General features: G+C 36.1%; 2 protein-coding genes across 5 annotated transcripts in view; one reads left to right on the forward strand and one right to left on the reverse strand.

The window, feature by feature from the left end:
- Window positions 1–7,177, forward strand: part of LOC144968494 (uncharacterized) — a 31,181-nt gene extending 24,004 nt beyond the window's left edge. For 2 of the 4 annotated variants that reach the window (XM_078906924.1, XM_078906923.1), the window contains exons 10-12: window positions 7–220; window positions 1,862–2,365; window positions 6,009–7,177. In XM_078906924.1, coding sequence (XP_078763050.1) covers window positions 7–220; window positions 1,862–2,365; window positions 6,009–6,043 — 753 coding nt within the window. In that variant the 3' untranslated portion in view covers window positions 6,044–7,177. Of the gene's footprint in view, window positions 1–6; window positions 221–1,861; window positions 3,552–6,008 lie in introns of those variants that run through there. The other 2 variants (XM_078906925.1, XM_078906926.1) reach the window with 1 other exon arrangement.
- A 1,876-nt stretch (window positions 7,178–9,053) lies between these two features.
- The window catches only part of LOC144968495 (carbohydrate sulfotransferase 4-like), a 23,252-nt gene continuing 14,805 nt past the window's right edge, over window positions 9,054–17,500 (reverse strand). Inside the window, exon 7 of the mRNA XM_078906927.1 lies at window positions 9,054–12,112. Within this exon, the coding sequence (XP_078763053.1) occupies window positions 11,376–12,112 (737 nt within the window). The 3' untranslated portion in view covers window positions 9,054–11,375. The remainder of the gene's footprint in view (window positions 12,113–17,500) is intronic.

A 17,500-nucleotide genomic window follows, 5' to 3' on the forward strand; every position in this document is an offset into this window, starting at 1 on the left:
CGCCAGGTAAACAACGAAATGGTTTGGTACTTCAAGCCTGGCAAATACGAGAACATAACCTACAAAAACTGGGCCAGGCATAACCCACGTTCTATGTCATCGACCATCCTCAAACGGGAGAACAAGGACACAAAATGGAAGTGGTACGGAGAGTGGCTAGGCTCCCACAGACAGAAGCCCAGTTATGAACACGCCTACATCTGTGAAAAGCCGGCAAAAAGTAAGTTGTACCAGAAACGATAATCCTCGGTCCTGCTGCCCAACAATATGGCTTTTTATTTTGTCTAGAAAATTTGACACTTGGGCAGTGTGGTGGGTTTGTGTGTTATTTTTGGGTTCGAATCCAACCGATAGCTCAATGGTCTGGATTCGAACTAGTATGCGCGCTATGGTTCTCGTTATCAGCTGCGCCACTGAACCTATCTAGGGGTGATTAAGAATTGCCTTAGGGTCCCTTATAACTTAATGGTATTAATAACAAGTGAGTCAAGACAATAGTAACGCCCAACACAATAAAAACAATTCTATATATAAAGCTTAATTAGATTGTGACATGAAAAGATAGAAAGAATAAGTATTTATTTAATATCAGGAAGAATAGCTCTGATTGAGTGGATCTAATTTATTATTTACTTATCTATTGATTTATTAATAGATTTATTTATGATTGATTGATTCATTAATTTTTAATCATTTGTGTCCGTGGAAAATACATTTGAAAATGGTATAAGCCCGTTTGGCTTATCTTTAACCAGCCGGCTTGCTTGATTGAGGCAAATGTATCAGCTAGTTACAGGGTTGGCTCCTGCTTTCAGGGTTTTCTGGACTTCACAACAGTGTGTTGTAGTTATGGGCTGACAGGAAGGTTCTGGTGTCGGCGATGACTGACATCAGGGATTGGGCACGGACTGGTCTAGCCAAAGACCTTCATTTAAGAATTTAAACAAAAAGGTCTTAGAGCCAATCTAGTTTGTCTTTGGAATTATGGGAATAGCCAATCAGAAGAATGTTTCTGTTTTATATAGCCAATGATATTCAGATGCTTTGATTAATACGGAGTAAGGAAGAATTAACGGAGAGCTAGAACATTAATTGCAATTTTAGCTACTCTTGAACGAGACAAAAACATCAGGGCATATGCACGTTGGAGTCTTGTTAGGAAAGAGTAATTAGCAGGAGATATGGATACAATGGGCAGACAATTTGAACAGGTAAATAAGCCTTAAGCGGGAAGTGAGGAGTAGGATTTAGCGTCCCGTTATACAATGGGAAGGTTTCCCACCTATTGACCAAATTTTCCGTTAGCAAAATTTAGAGCTTTATTGGAGAAAAGATTGTCCATGTTTTGAGTATTTTAACTCGAGGTATTAATCTGCCTTGGCAAATATATATTGTCCACTAAGTTTAAAGTGGTTTTGAATGAGACGCTGACGAATGATAAAGAAATCACGCAGTGAAAGAAAATCGTTCGTCACAGGCAGTTGATAAGTATTAAAAAATATAATTCTGAACGAAAGAAATAGTTTCGAAGAGGCACATGAAAAGAACCCCCCGACGTGAAATATTTATTTAAGGATGTTGATAATTATACTTTTGATGGCTCCACATTACTATTTTCAAAATTGTATGATTATATCACGGAATTTATTTTTGTTGTTGTTTGTTTTTGTTTTGCTTATTGTTGTTGTGTTTTGGTTCTCAGATCAATATAATTATCGATATCGTTCAAACATCGTACAATATTGCCTCACAGACGCCATAAATGTTATTGTTTGTTGGCTTGGGATCCCTTGTACTTTTGAACATATTAAGTGGCCATTACTCCGTGTTAAAGCTCCCATTTTTCTTTATCTTTAAACAGGAAAATGCATCCCTGGGAATTACGCCGACGGTCGGGATTACAGAGGAACTCTAGATTTCACACGAGACGGTTACACGTGCCAGAAATGGACGGAGAACTACCCCAAAAACCATACCCTGAGGGAGCCTGCCGTGAAGGCAGCGGAGAAAAACGAGACGGATAAGGACGGGCTTGGGGATCACAATTATTGTAGAAACCCCGAGAAGCTCCGTCGGAATCGACCTTGGTGTTACACCACAAAAAAGAAGGTTGAATGGGGATATTGTGATGTTTCTACTTGTATCAAAACGGTGGAAAGATTTAACAAAAGACAGGAGAGAGAAAAGCAAAGAACGCGTGGGAAACGGGTGGTTGAAAGAAAATCTACGTCATCAACAGCTTCGCCTTCGTCATTAGTTGTTAATGAAAATAAAAAGGAGCCAGGTAAAAAAATACGATTGCCATCAACAAAGGCGCGTGAAGAAAGGAGGGAAAAGAGGCGGAAGGCGCGTGAGGAGAGAGAACGTAAGCGCAAGATGACCTCTTGAACTTTATTGTAAATACGATTTATGTTTTTTTAAATATTTCAACTTTTTTATCACGTTTGGGAAAAGGTTTCGGGTTCGGAGCCAAAGGATATGTTGCTATTTTGATTAATCCTTTCTCAGATAGGCATTCTTTGAAATAACCAAATGTGGAATAACTGCCATTTCTGCGAACAAAGTTGTCTTTTTATATTTCATCTGATTATGTATTGATTGACTGTTTTGATCTGTTTCCAAGATGATATATTCTTTTTTTAAAACTACAATTGACTATTCTGGCGTATTGACCTTGGCAATAAAAAACTAAAGCACTCAGTATCAATGAAATGGATGAAGACCAATTTTTATAATACGTGTTCGCTGTCACAGTAATATTATAATTTTTGGCTCTGGTATTTAACATGCAGTGAGAATATTACTTCCAACCTGTAGATATTGAGTACCTACTCTATTTTCCTGCATATACGCTCTAGATTTACAATTTTTCACGCTGTTTGCATTTGCATTGAGTAAATTTTCCCTTTACCGTATTTAATTATAAACAAATTCATTAAAATTTAAAATGCCAATGACCATTTGCTACAAGCGAACCATACTTAGGTCGCCTCTGCTAAGAGTCATTGAAGGCAAGCTTTTAACAAAATTCAGAGACAGTCTTAAATCCGTGTTAATTCGACATTGAGTGGATAACGACAAGGGGTGCTCAACAGCTTCATGTGTTCAAACATGGACGTGCTTTCTAAGAAAGATATATAAGATGCTTTAAAATGTGGATCTTGTCTGACTTTTAATTTTGTACGCGAGCCGAGAATTCATTCGTAAATAAGGTGGTTATTTTATTACCCTTAATTTTGAATTCAAAATCACTATGGAACACATCGTGCATCATTATACAATGATAACAAAATATCCTTTTGCAAGGTTTTAGAAGTTTGAATCTTTGAATGCACGAATGAGGCTCTGTCACAAATTGTTGCACAGAATAATTCATATTTTGCCATTTATCAATGAATATTTAACACCATTGTAAATACTTATTTGTCATATAATCACCGATAGTGGTCTCCATTTCGTTTTGATAACTCATCAACATTATATTTATTACTCCAAAAATTCTGGTGAAATCGTTTCCTACTGACCGGCTTAATAAATGCTTGGGGAAATTATTCATCGCGAATGTGTTGTTGAATGCAATGATTACAAAAAAAAAAAAAAATCTAAAAACAAAACCAAAACAAACCTAACAATGTCTGTTGAGATTAGTTTTCTCATCCTTCCTTTCAGGAACAAGTTCACTCGGAACATTTCCCAGATCGTTCACTAAAAAGTAGTCCTTCATAGAGCAGGAGCTTATCCCTGTTTCTATAGCTTGAAACAGACAATAGCAATTGCTTGCTACCATTTGGAGAGGACGCTAGTCTATCGCAAGTTTCTTTCCATCAGATCTAACAGATCCAGCTACCCATTTATCCCATTTATAACGAGGAGTTACTCAATTTCAGGATATTGAGGACATCAGTTGATGGGCACGAGTGTAAGGGTCATTCAAACTTTACCCTCAAATAATATTGAAATTGTGTCTCCATCTTCGGAACTGGTGGTAACAAGAAATAGTCACAGGGCATTGATAATAAAGACCAACGGTGTCTCAACAAAGTTTAAAACTGAACGATAGTCTTAAACGTCTAAACAGCGAGATATAACATGGCCAGTAAGAGCTCAACACAGTTACAAGTTTCATTGTTAGAACTGCGAGAGGCGATGAATTTGATGTCTTGCCTCATCAGTTGTCTACTTCTGTACCTGCATGGTTGTGTCGCTGGGAGTTCACCTTTTTGGGAATGGTCCGTGTCCTCATTGTGACCATAATGTAATTAAGTTATTGATGAACTTAGTAAGGTAATCTCTAAATAATTTTCGTATTTGTTCTTTTTTTCCTATAATTTTGTTTCCTTTCTTTGTGTATTTATTTACTTCTTTTGTTTTTTGTTGAGTTTTTCTTTTGTCCAATGAATGCACCAATTATCATTGCGTCCTATAAGTCGTTTGTAAATATTATGATTACAATTATAATTTCGAATAACTGATTGGAAAGTTTACTTTTTATATAGTCTGTACATATTATGAGTAATGAGAATAACATTTATCGCATGGCGTGTTTGTTTATTCTGTGTCCATGTTGAAAATGGGTCCGAGAGGGAGGCGGTTTAATCGTAAATGGCGATATCTATTATGACGTATATCTCTAAGATTGTTGCAGTTTTGTATTTTTTAACGAATATTTTGAAATAAAAATGGTTCATGTTTTATTTTTGTAGAGGAACAATGTTGTTTGTATTTTGGTATGGATTTTTAAAATTTCTGTTAACATCAAAAGTGGGAACACACCACATACCTATTGTTTTTCGTTACAAAACCTCTATCAACGAAAACATTCTAAACTTTTAACTATTCTTTCATATGTGCGAAATACGAACACCATTTTATAAACATTTATAACTATTGCAAAGCTCATTAGAATTATTTCAATGTCCTGCAAAATATCCTTAAAACGTTCATTGTTTTAGAGTCGCGTGATGATAAGTATGAGATTGTTATTGTAATTATTTTGTCATTATCATCATAAATATAAAATTATTATTTTATCTAATCCTGTTTATTCATGTGCTATGGAAAAGAAAACACTCCTCTGTACAGTAAAACCTATTAGTCCTTTCCCCTCGTGTACTAAAGTTAAAAATGCATAAGTCAGCATTCTGCTGAAATGAACATCTGATGCCTGATGAATGGGGTGATAAAGTAATGTTTATTTTGTACGTGTAAGACGTGAGACTGATGGTGTGGAGATATGCAATGTAACCCATCGCCTCAAGTCGGTCTTATGTCGGGGCGTATAGGATGCTAAAAATTGAAATTATAGTCATAAATGTGAAATTTGGATATAATTTCGTCATGTGAAAAAAAAATATCCTCCAAAATTTTATACCTATGATCATTTCAATATTGATAATATGCAATGGTAACAGCCCTTAAGAAAATATTTAATTCATTTTTGTATTTGTTTCCTTCCTCGTGCACTTATAATATTACTTATAATACGTCGGTTTACTTCTTTTATGTTTTTTTTTGTTTGTTTATTTACTAGAAGGTTGATTATTTTTCCTTCTTTCTTGTCATGAATGCACATTTTAATAGCGTCTTATATGCATGCTTGGGGTCCCGATAAATCAGGTGGTAGAGCACTCGCTTCACACTCGAATGGGCCTAGATCGATCTCGGGCTCTAGTTTAAGTCTCCATACGCTGGGTTTGTGAGCTGTTATGAGATTTTTAAAGAAAATTAAGATCAGCAGTCTTTGTATGGATTATTTGTTTTAGGTGCTGGTCTATGTTATTCTTAAATTGTATGAAGCAACCAATAATTTTTTCTTTTTTTATTACTTTATCAGCGTTTCGTCTATGTTTATTTCATTAGCTGGACATAGGTAGATTGACCGACATAGCGCAATATTCACTCACGTGCTCAAAGCGCTTTACAAGGGTGCCTAGCCAACAGCAACGCTTAACAGGTGGGGCGCGACATGTCACCTGAAGACGATATATCTTCTTTTTGTTTTTTTACAGATACGACGTTGTTAACGGCCAGGTACTCTAAGTAAAGATATTTTTCGATGACTCAGCTTTGCGCCGATCAAACGATGGGACCTACCCATCCGAAAGCGACTGTCATACCTCTGGACCAAAAGCGGTATGATTCATAATTATAAAGCAATAAAACTTGAACTATTATATTGAGCAATATCCACTAAACGTGCTCAAAGCGCTTTACAAAGGGTCCCTTAATAACAACAACAGATATAAAACAATACATGACGCCTGGTAGACGTTTTTGCAGAGTTCTACGCTGTTAACGGCCAGGTACTCATTTTCACCTGAGTTTGGTGAAAGAATGAAAGTAAAGAGTCTTTTCGAAGGGCTCATCTATGCGCCGAGCGAAGCTCAAACCCAGGACCTTCCAATCCAAAAGCGAGTGTCATACCACAAGCCTACTTAGCCGCACAATTATCTAGAATACATGCCGACCAGCTAAAATAGTGGACCCTTTAGATTTTGAAAATTGCTTACTTTTAATCACACTTCAATCGTGTGATTATGGGCGTCATTGTGTCATAATGAGGGGACTTTCAATACCTTCTACGTCGCTCTTCCGTCATTCAGAGAAAGCAGCAATTTGATGTCATTTATGTCATCATTTAATCCTTTACATTCCCTGTGGCACATAGAGCTTTATCAGTACATCTCCATCGTATTCTGTTCTTTGTCTTCATCTCTCCCCATGACATTTCAGTCATCTTCACATCTTCTTCACAAGACCGTCTCCATTTTTGCTTTGGCTTTCCACTCTTCCATTTCCCCTGAGGGTTCCAGTCTACAGCTTGTCTCATAATGTCTGTTGTTGGTTTTCTGAAAGTGTGACCAATCTTTTTTCCATTTTCGCGTTGAGATTTCCGCTTGTCCAGTTTATAACCACAAGTCTTTACTGCTGATTTTTTTCAGGCCATCTGATACGTATGTTTCGAAGGCATCTATTGGTTTCTTTAAAAAGGAAACACTTGTCTTGTTTGCTTAATCCAACAATACCCTGAGTTTTTTTTAAAATATCTAATTTTATCTGGTGATTCTAAGGTAATAATCCTTGCAAAATGCTTTGAGCACGTTTTGTGGTTATTGCGCTATATAAATACTCTATTTCTTGTTTTGTTTTGTTGTGTTATTAAAAAGGTGTCAACAAATTGCTAGAGAGCGTTAACTCATTTTCCATCTGGATTTGACTTGACAACTTTGTAAAGTCATCTCCTTGATATTAGCAAGTTAACGATTACATTCCAAACCTACAATAATCGACGAACGACGATTAGGAAAACGAAGATCTGTCCTCAGAGTCTTAGGGAATCGTTAACTTGCTATTGTATTTTACACTTACCAACTGGAATTCCTACATTTCTCATTGTGTCGGTGGTACGTTGCGTTAGTACATATTACTGGAGCTATCCATAGTTTCCTGTTCAGAAGGGGCGGCCCGGGGGGGGGGGGGGTATCCTGACGTAAAAGGAAATATGATAGTTTATAGAGTGCATTTCCACGGTTTACCATGCTCAATGCATTTCACAATGTTTCCCTGCAGGCTGTAGAGAATCGTTATTGCCAGTTAGTTGTCATTTTTTCTGTCAACTTTTACATTATCGGTCACTGTCTATAGCAAGGTACTCCAACATATTTCAGTTGAGAGAGATAATGAGTGTAAAGTTAGTGAGCCATAACGTCAGAACCGGAATTATTTTCTCCGCGAAAAAAAAAAAAACACTCTTGGTGATAGAGAGGAAAGTTTTTATGATTTAAGGCAAATTAAATCTCTTAAAAGAAGTTGACCGTGGAGTAATAATAAGATTGAATCAATAAAAGGAAGTCTTTCTATCTCGCATCACAATTGAGCAAGGGAGGCAACTCGTACAATCATACTCCTTATTTCATGAGCAATGCCAAGCTCCTCTGGTGATTGTTCTTAGGCGACGCAATTTGGGATATAAATGTTTGAATCGTTCTTAGAAGATGATGAAAACTCATGCAAATATCTTTAATGATTTTAGAATAATACGTCTTTGTTATCAGAGAAAGACTAATTATATCTCGGCAAAGTTTTTTTCTTCTTGAGCTTCGTCATGTGACAATTGGAGCAGAACTCTAGCCCCGAGCTTGTCAGTTCGGATAAGCCACTGTAGATATATTGCCTAACACGTTTTAGGTGTGAATGAGTACCTAGCTATAGGCAGGGACAGATATTTTAAAGTGCTGGTACAAAAAAGCAATTAAAAAGTGAGTCTCCGCTGCTGCTGACCCGAAACTCATTTTACATAATATGAGAATAATAAGGAACAAACGTGTGGTGTCAGAATACTGGTTCCAATTTCATTAGAAGTGTAAAACCAGTGGTCGGAGGATAGGATGCATACATTATGTAATTAATCTTATGATTTCAGAGTGATGGCATCTTTTTTTTTCTAGTCTAAATAGATACTAGTCTTTAATAAAGATCATCCATCCTCGCTAAGAATCTGCCTATACATCTTGCTGAAAAATAGTTATGCCACCTCATTATTCAATATGTAACCTATTTATTATTAGTCCTCTGAAGGGTTCATTACATACACACTTCCAAGGATCTTGAAGAAGTGACGTCACGACTTCTCTGTTCAGTGAGGAAATATCGTTAAATCGACTTACCCAAAGGGCTGAACTTTGCCCCGACAACAATGGAATCAAACCCCTGGCCTACAAGTTAGAAGCCGATTGTCGATCCACTGAATCATGAAGCGGAACAGACAACTTGAGCAAGTATTATGAAATGGAAATGTAGATCTAATAAGTTTGCAGGGGATATGAATGTAACTGTCGCACTCTGGAAAGACACGTATTGAAAAATTTAGAGAGGTCCAAGGTTTGAGAGGTTTTGACTAGATGAGGGTTATTTAAATCGATCGATATTTGAAGGACGAGTTTTCTGGTCAATTAAAAAAACAATACGCGTCTTTCTAGAGTAAGGCTGGTTATACATTGTAACGCACACTGAGCATAATGTATCGATTAAACAGCTAACTAAAACGCTGTATATTTAAAGAATACACACACAAAAAAAAAAGAACTTTATTATGACACAAAGCAGGACAAGAAAACTTAAAGACATAAAAGCAGCAAATAAATCTTAATTATAAGTGAATGTAAAACAAGCTACACAAATTTCGTTTCAAACATAAACTGGTATGATATTACAATGCAATGACAGAAATGTCGACGGATAACAGAGCTGTGAGGGGAATGCTCTTGTCACCGATTCCGTCCTTAAGTTTATGAAAACAAAGTTAGCACTCTATGATGAGTCTTTAACAATATTTCCCAAGGCATAATGACCGTTTCAACAAATTTAAGAAAATTACAAATCACAGCAACTCACGCGCAAAACCCACCTAAAGTCATAGATAACAGTATTGCCACCAATCAAGGGACTTAATTAGGCAGCAAACACATTCACTCAATATGAGGCTGTGCCAAAAGACAAAGATCATCCTAGTAATGTTTCGATACAAAAATAGCACCAATATTAAGTGATTTAAAGTATTATAAAAATGATATAGATATCTTTCATCATTGTGTCTGATTTATTACATAGTTACAAATTAAAATAAAACAAAAAAGAAGATGTTGCCATGACACTTTTGAACACTCGAGAAGCTGTTCCGTGTATTCTTTTTGGTGTTAGACACATGATTTTGTTTCTAGAGAATAATAAATCTTTCTAAGCTTTAAAAAATGATGTTATTCTTTTAAAGCTAGTTTGTGTAAACAATGATTAGACTTACTTTGTCACAACCTTATAATATACGGTTTTGACTAGCCATGTTGGAATATCAAGACATAATATGCATTCTGTATCTGCTTGTGTTTTATTGTATCGTCTTGACAGTACCCCTTCTTACATTTCGGAAGTAATTGAAAGATATTTAAAACCCCGCAGTAGATGATATGAGAAGCATTCTTCTTCTTCTTCAAGTACCAAATCTGTGTCAGACATCGGTGATCATGGTACGCTATTCATCTCACTGCTCAGATAACATCAGAAAAGTAATATTACTCTTCTCTTTCTTTGTCACCCAGCTGTTCAAACTATTCAAATATGTTTTTCTTGGTCTACCTTTACTCTTTTTACCTTCTATCTTTCCTGTGAGAGCAAGATGTTCAATACATTTATGTCGATTTAGGTAAATTGCTTTTGTCTTTTTCTTATTGTACGAATTAATAACCTTTTAGTTTCAGCTTGCTTTAATACTTCTTCATTAGTTTTCTTCTCTATCCATGAGATTCTTAACATCCTTCTAAGAAACCACATTTCTGCTTCCTCCAGTTTCTTTCCAATTTCTGTAATTATCCAGCTGTCACAGCCATATAATAATACTGACCATGCATAGGCCTTCAAAACCCTATGTTTTGTTGTCATTGAAATATTTAAATGACTGAACGTGTTTTATAGTTTCTCCTTTGCTTATTAAGTTACATGTTGAATTTCTTTTTCTCCTTGATACAACCATGCATTCTGTCTTTTTTACATTTAAATATAACCCCATACGTTCACTCTCTGTAACTACTTTATTAAGGAGTAATTGAAAATTTTCTTTTGAGTCTGAAATTAGTGCTGTGTCATCTGCATATCTTATATTGTTGATATTATCACCATTGATCTTAATGCCTGGACTATCTCCTAAAGTTCTAATAATTGCTTCGCTGTAGATATTAAAAAGGTCTGGTCATAAAAGAGAATAATCTACTTCAACCCACAATAGGTCAGAAGTTTCCAATCAGTGGCAGCATTGTTTAGGGGCGATCCTCTATTTTTGACAAAATGTATTTGAATGTGTTTAGAGAGAATATAACATATAACCTAATCCTTTTCAATTCAAATGATATCTAACCTAATCGAACTACTGCAATAATGGTTGATTGAATACAACTAGAAGTGTTAAAATAAATTTATACATTTTAAAAGGAATCCCGATTTTAGCAAAGTGGACATTTCAGGGAAACTAACCCTTTACACGTGATACTTCATAGAATCATAAGAAGCAGTATATTGTACCCCTCAAATTGCTCTATCAAAAATATGGCGGTAAATTACACCGAGCGTTAACACTATAACGTCTAGAAGGGGTTTTCCTTTTTTTTTTTTAAATCATAATTATTCCCATTTTCTATCTGCAAATAACCACATGTCAAGACGATATCACCAGAATAAACAACGTTCCTGGAATCCCAAGTCGATGTAACTACTCTCTTGGTGAAAACGAATAAATGTGGTGTCCTTTAAAATTAAAAATCAAATACTGCCGGTAAGGGTTAATGAGTCACAGCTTATTCTAGTTCAGGTCATATTCCAAATCGTCCTTAAATTTCCTTTCTTTGTGAAAATGGAGGGAATAAATTACTTTCTGGCATACTTTCCAACTGTTTCCGCGTCATGAATGTTGAGTAGTTAAGACTTTTACCAAATTCATCTGAAATAGAGGAATACGTCAATGTCTTGTACTGGTACATACTGGTAAACTGACGGTATCCCAAAACATTTTCAACGGGCGAACAATGAGTATCGATCAAATGTATTGTGGAGAATCTAATCATCTTCCTCCATTTATAAGCTGTGTCGGTTGCGTTTCTTCTTACTGTACACAGTGCACCACATTTTTTATCTTTAGGTTCATGGGAATAAGTTATGTTCCAAATATAGTTCTGTATCCTCTCTGTAAGTTTCAAACCCACAAAATTGTACATGAACTTTACTGCAGCTACTGGATACCGTACAACGTCCTCGTAGCGTACATTTAATATCCTCTTAGGAAAACGCTTCGAAAGACGGTGGGAATGTTTCAAGTCAGTCAGAATGCGATTGCACAAACGTTGAAATGCCTGCTGTCTCTGGTTCCATTGGTAATCTCCAACGCGGTACTGAGAAAGTAGACTTCCTCTAGGATCTCGGAAAAGGTGAATGACCTTGACATCGGGGTCAGACGCTAAGAGCTGCTCAAGTTGTTCAGCGGTGTAGCGTATGGTTTTTACTACTGTGACCTTGGCATTGGAGCATGGTCGTTGGAGAAGTTGGAGGCAATATTTGATTGCTTCAATTGCTGCAAAGGCAAATAAATATCTCATTAATTTTATATTACGAAACATCTTTGATTACAGACATTTTTATTCCTGTTGCCTATCGTCTCAAAACGGTATTAAATAGGAATGAAACAAATCCGTAAAGAGAATTTACAGCTAAATTGATCAAAATTATGAAAACTTTTTATTTCGTATTTTGAGAAACAGTATTTACTTCCATCAATGGAACATATACATCTTTAATATATTGTCACTATATACAAATGTTTTATTTAAAAGATAGCGTTTCAGCATCTTAACTACTCATATAATACCGTTTTGAGACATCGAGTCACACTTTTGACCAATTGACTCAAAATGGCATTTTGTTGGGATAGATCTGAACCTAAACATTTAATCTGGAGCTTAGATTCTATTAGGTTTAGTATAAAAGAAATTTATGATATCCTTGAGGAGAGCGAGTTTGTTTCTTTGAGTTCAAAATATTATTAATATTTATTAACTCTATGACTCGAAACTTTGATTTGTTTGACTTGTTCATTCTGAAATAATGCCATATTGACACGATGGGTCACATTTTTTATAATTTCGTAGTCTCTCTCTCTCTCTCTCTCTCTCTCTCTCTCTCTCTCTCTCTCTCTCTCTCTCTTTTTTTTTTTTTTTTCTTCTCTTTTTTCCTCTTACTTAGAGAAAGAAAGTAAGAAAGAAAGAAAGAGAGAGAGAGAGAGAGAGAGAGAGAGAGAGAGAGAGAGAGAAAGAGAGCGAGAAAGAAAGAAAGAGAGAGCGAAAGAAAGATAGAGATAGAGAGGCTAGAGAGTGGTATGAAGGAGTTGAAAAATGATGATGCAAGACCAAATAGAGAGGAATTACCTTTACCGATGTTCCATGTCGGACACGACGTTGGAGATCATGGTTCGCCAGCTCTCTCTCTCTCATCTGCGAGTTTCGCACATTGATTTATGGGGCTTCCTACGTACGCTGCGACATTTCCAAGCCAGCTTGTCCTTCTTAGTCCTCGACCACGCTTGCCTTCTATCTTTCCCTCTGCAATGGTCTTCTGTTGTGAGTCGTGCCTTCTGATGTGGCCGAAATATCGGGTTATCCTCTTTCTAATAGTTGAAATGATCGTTGTTGATGTTATTCCTAAAGTTTGGAGTACTTGATGATTTGTTTTCTTTTCCTTCCAGGATACCCTTGCAATTCTTCTATAGGTCCACATCTCAAATGCTCTGAGTTTCTTTTCTAGTGTCTTTGTCAGAGACCATGTTTCACATCCATAAAGTAGTGTTGACCAAATGTAGCATTTTGCCAGACGTGTTTTTGTGGTAAATGATAGGTCGTGGGATGTGATTAGGGAATGCATTTTTGAAAATTTACTCTTGGCCAATGCAATTCGTCTGATGATTTCTGCATCGCATTTTCCATCTTCTGTCAATAATGCTCCTAGATATTGGAATGACTTTACTTGCTCTATGATCTTTTCATCTATTTCAATTGATATTTTCCCATTGTTTTTTCTCTTGCTAAATAGCATTGTCTTTGTTTTTTTCACATTCATGAGCAGGCCAAACTTTTCACTTTCAGGTTTGACTCTATCTACAATGGCTGGTAGATCTTGTTCAGTTTCTGCTATAAGCACTGTATCATCAGCATGGCGGAGATTATTAATATTCACTCCCCCGACATTAAGACCAGGCAGGTGTTCCACGTTCCTGAATATTATGTCTGTGTATAGGTTGAATAATGCTGGGGATAATACACATCCTTGATGTACTCCTCTTTGAATGGTTAGGGGCTCAGAAATATCGTTGTTGATTCTGATTTTTGTTACCTGTTGCCAGTACAGGTTTGATATTACAGCAATGTCGTTATCATCTATGTCGGTGGTTCTGAGACTTTCTATCAACTCCTTGTGTTTAACGGTGTCAAAGGCTTTTGAATAATCAACGAAGCAGGCATATATATCTTTTTGAGTATCTATATACTTTTCTGTGAGCATTCGAAGATTGAAAATGCTCTCTCGAGTACCACTGTTTTTCCTAAATCCTGCCGACATTTCTGTTGATCTTGTCAAATATTCTTCTGAGAATAATGAATAGAAGGAGCTTTAGGGTATGGAACATAATATTAATGGTTCGGTGATCTGAACACTCTGTGGTTTTTGATTTCTTCGGTAGTACTATAAAGACAGATGTTTTCAAGTCTTCTGGGATGTACGCTGAGTTGTACATATCATTGCACAGGTCTGTGAGTTATTCTTCACCAAAGTTTCCAAGTGCTTGTAGGGCTTCTGTTGAGATGTTGTCCACACCAATGGCTTTTCCTTTGCTCATTTGCTTCAAGGCCTCTTTAACTTCAGATTTGATGATTGCTGGCCCGTGAAAGAAGTCTGTGATTGGGTTGTCTGGTCTATTGTCTTTAAAAAGGTCTTCCACATATTCTTTCCATCTTTCTATGATTTTTTCATTTTCAAACATAATATCTCCGTCTTTGTTTTTGATGCATCCGCTAGTTGCTGTTGGTTTGGACGTCATTTGTTTGATCTCTTTGAACATGGCTTTGGTTTGATGTTTTTCTGTTAGGTCTTCTATTCTTTTACACTTTTCGTTTGCCCATTCCTCTTTTGCTATTCGACATTTCTTTCTTATTTCTTTATCAAGCTTTTCATAATCATCAGTACCTTTCTTCCATTTTCTTTTTCTCATGAGTTCGAGAATCTCTTTTGACATCCAAGTTTGTTTTGCTTCCTTTTTACATTTTGGTAGTATTTTATCCTGCGTGTCAGTAACTGCTGTTTTCAGGCATTCCCATTTGGTCTCTATTTCTTTTTCTTTATTTCTAGGGACTTGCTTGTCTGTTTCTTCCATCAATCTCTCAAATCTGATTTTTACAGTAACTGCAAAGTTTTCTCTGACATCGGGGAGCTGGAGAGCTGTCAGGTCAAGTTTGGGTGTAAGTTTTGTCTTTTTTGGAATTTTCAGTTTACAGAAGAAATTTGCTAGGACTGGGTTATGGTCTGAACCTATATCCGCCCCTGGATAAGTTCTACATCTCTTTACACTGTTTTTGAAGCGTTTCTTTACCAGGATGTAGTCAATTTGGTTTCTTTTCACGTCACCCGGGCTTTTCCATGTGTACAAGTGTCTTTTGGGGTGTTTGAAGAAGGTGTTCATAATACTGTATTGCCTCTGTTCACAGAAATTAATTAGCATTTCACCTCTCTCATTTGTTTTTCCAAGGCCAAATTTCCCGACACTAGATGTTGATTCTGGGCTTCCAACTTTTGCGTTGAAGTCTCCAATGATGAAAACAATCTCATCTGATTTTGTTTGTTTTAAAGCTTGTTCAATATCAGCATAAAATGTTTCAGCATCTTCGTCTAGTTGGTCCACGGTAGGAGCATAGCATTGAATTATTATGATATTGAAGGGTTTAGCTTGAATCTTGCACATGATAACTCGTTCATTCACCGGCCAGTATCCAAGCAAGCATTTTGATACCCTTTAACCAAGAACTATCCCTACACCTTTTCTATGTTCTTCACCTCCAGAGTATATCATTACATGGTGGTCCCTACGAATTATCCACTACCAGTCCAATGCGTCTCAGAAACGCCAAGTATGTCCATTTTCAGGTTATCAAATTCCAAAAGTAGATTTTCAAATTTTCCTTCTCTAAATAGTGTTCTCGTGTTCCACGTTCCGATAGTCAAGGATTCATTTCGAGTTTTTAGTGAGGAGGTGTCGGCAAAAAACTCTCCACTGTGTGGTTTTCGTACAGTCGCGTCATCAATGTCCTCACCTCTGACTCTAGTCTGATCCTCTTCCCTGTTTTTATTTACAGCGAGATGTCATATCGCAGGGGTCCCGACGTCTCTCGCATGACTTTTTCTTTTCTGCTGTCGAACTATAATAGACTATGATATATACAGGGTAAGATGTCAACCTTTTCCCCGGTGTTTGGCCGCAAATTGAGTGAGGAATACTGTGATAAATATAGATAGATAGGTAGATGGATATATATATATATATATATATATATATATATATATATATATATATATATATATATATAGACAGACAGACAAATAGATAGATAGATAGATAGATATATGGATTGATACATAGATAGATAGATAGATAGATAGATAGATAGATAGATAGATAGATAGATAGATAGATAGATAGATAGATAGAGAGAGAGAGAGAGAGAGAGAGAGAGAGAGAGAGAGAGAGAGAGAGATGTAGTGCACAAGCATTGTCTGTATCTGCATCAGGTGAACCCTTTGTACAAATAAAAATCTATAATATTGTAATTTTATGCGTTTAGCGAGTTACGACATATGTACTTTATTGTATTATATTCCATAATTTTGTAAAATATATCATAGGCATAAAGATAAAAATGAAAGGGATGATTGTTGTAGCTGATATCTGGTTTGAATGGAATAAATTGTTTATGGGTGATCAAACCTTTTATACGACATTTATTGATGAAATATAATTTACAACCTACAAATTCAATGAAATAATGTTCTTTGTTATCTTTAGCTTTACTTTTTTTTCATTCACCATATTTAAACAAAATTTTGAAGCTGCTACAAGACACCAATGACTCAGATAACAGGAATGGAGCCGTTTTTATTTTAGTTGTTGTTGCTACCTTAGTCATTGATAACAATATCGATGGTGATGATGATGATGATGATGATGATGATGATGATGATGATGATGATGATGATGATGATGATGATGATGATGGTGATGGTGATGATGATGATGATGATGATGATGATGATGATGATGATGATGATGATGATGATGATGGTGATGATGATGATGATGATGATGATGATGATGATGATGGTGATGATGATGCTGATGACGATGGTGATGATGATGATGATGATGATGATGATGATGATGATGATGATGATGATGATGATGATGATGATGATGATGATGATGATGATGATGATAATAATGATGATGATAATGATGATGGAAAACTTCAAGAAATCAAGGTGGGTTGTCAGATTGTGTATTTGGTCATGTCACACTTATATTCAATTACATCACAATTATATTTTTAGCAGCCAAAATAATGTTACTCATAATTAACATAATATAAACATTTGATTTTCCATCGAGCACAAAATCACAGTTTAAGATTTTGCTGCTTTGCTTACAGGAAAAATAGCTTGTGTTGTGATTGGAATATTGCTAGCTAACAATTTCGACACACGCAAAAAAGAAACACTCTTCCTCAATGCGCTTCAACTGTCGTGACGCCACTTCCCTCGAAATGCCGCATAGAAACTTAGTGACTGGTTCTAAACTATCGGAACAATGGCGGACTCCCTCATGAAATACTTCTCCGATGAGCATAAAAGTGTATCCAGAGAAGAA

This window comes from Berghia stephanieae, chromosome 3 (assembly GCF_034508935.2).
Source record: "Berghia stephanieae isolate SIO BIC M18660-M18661 chromosome 3, UCSD_Bste_1.3, whole genome shotgun sequence".
Taxonomy (NCBI): domain Eukaryota; kingdom Metazoa; phylum Mollusca; class Gastropoda; order Nudibranchia; family Aeolidiidae; genus Berghia; species Berghia stephanieae.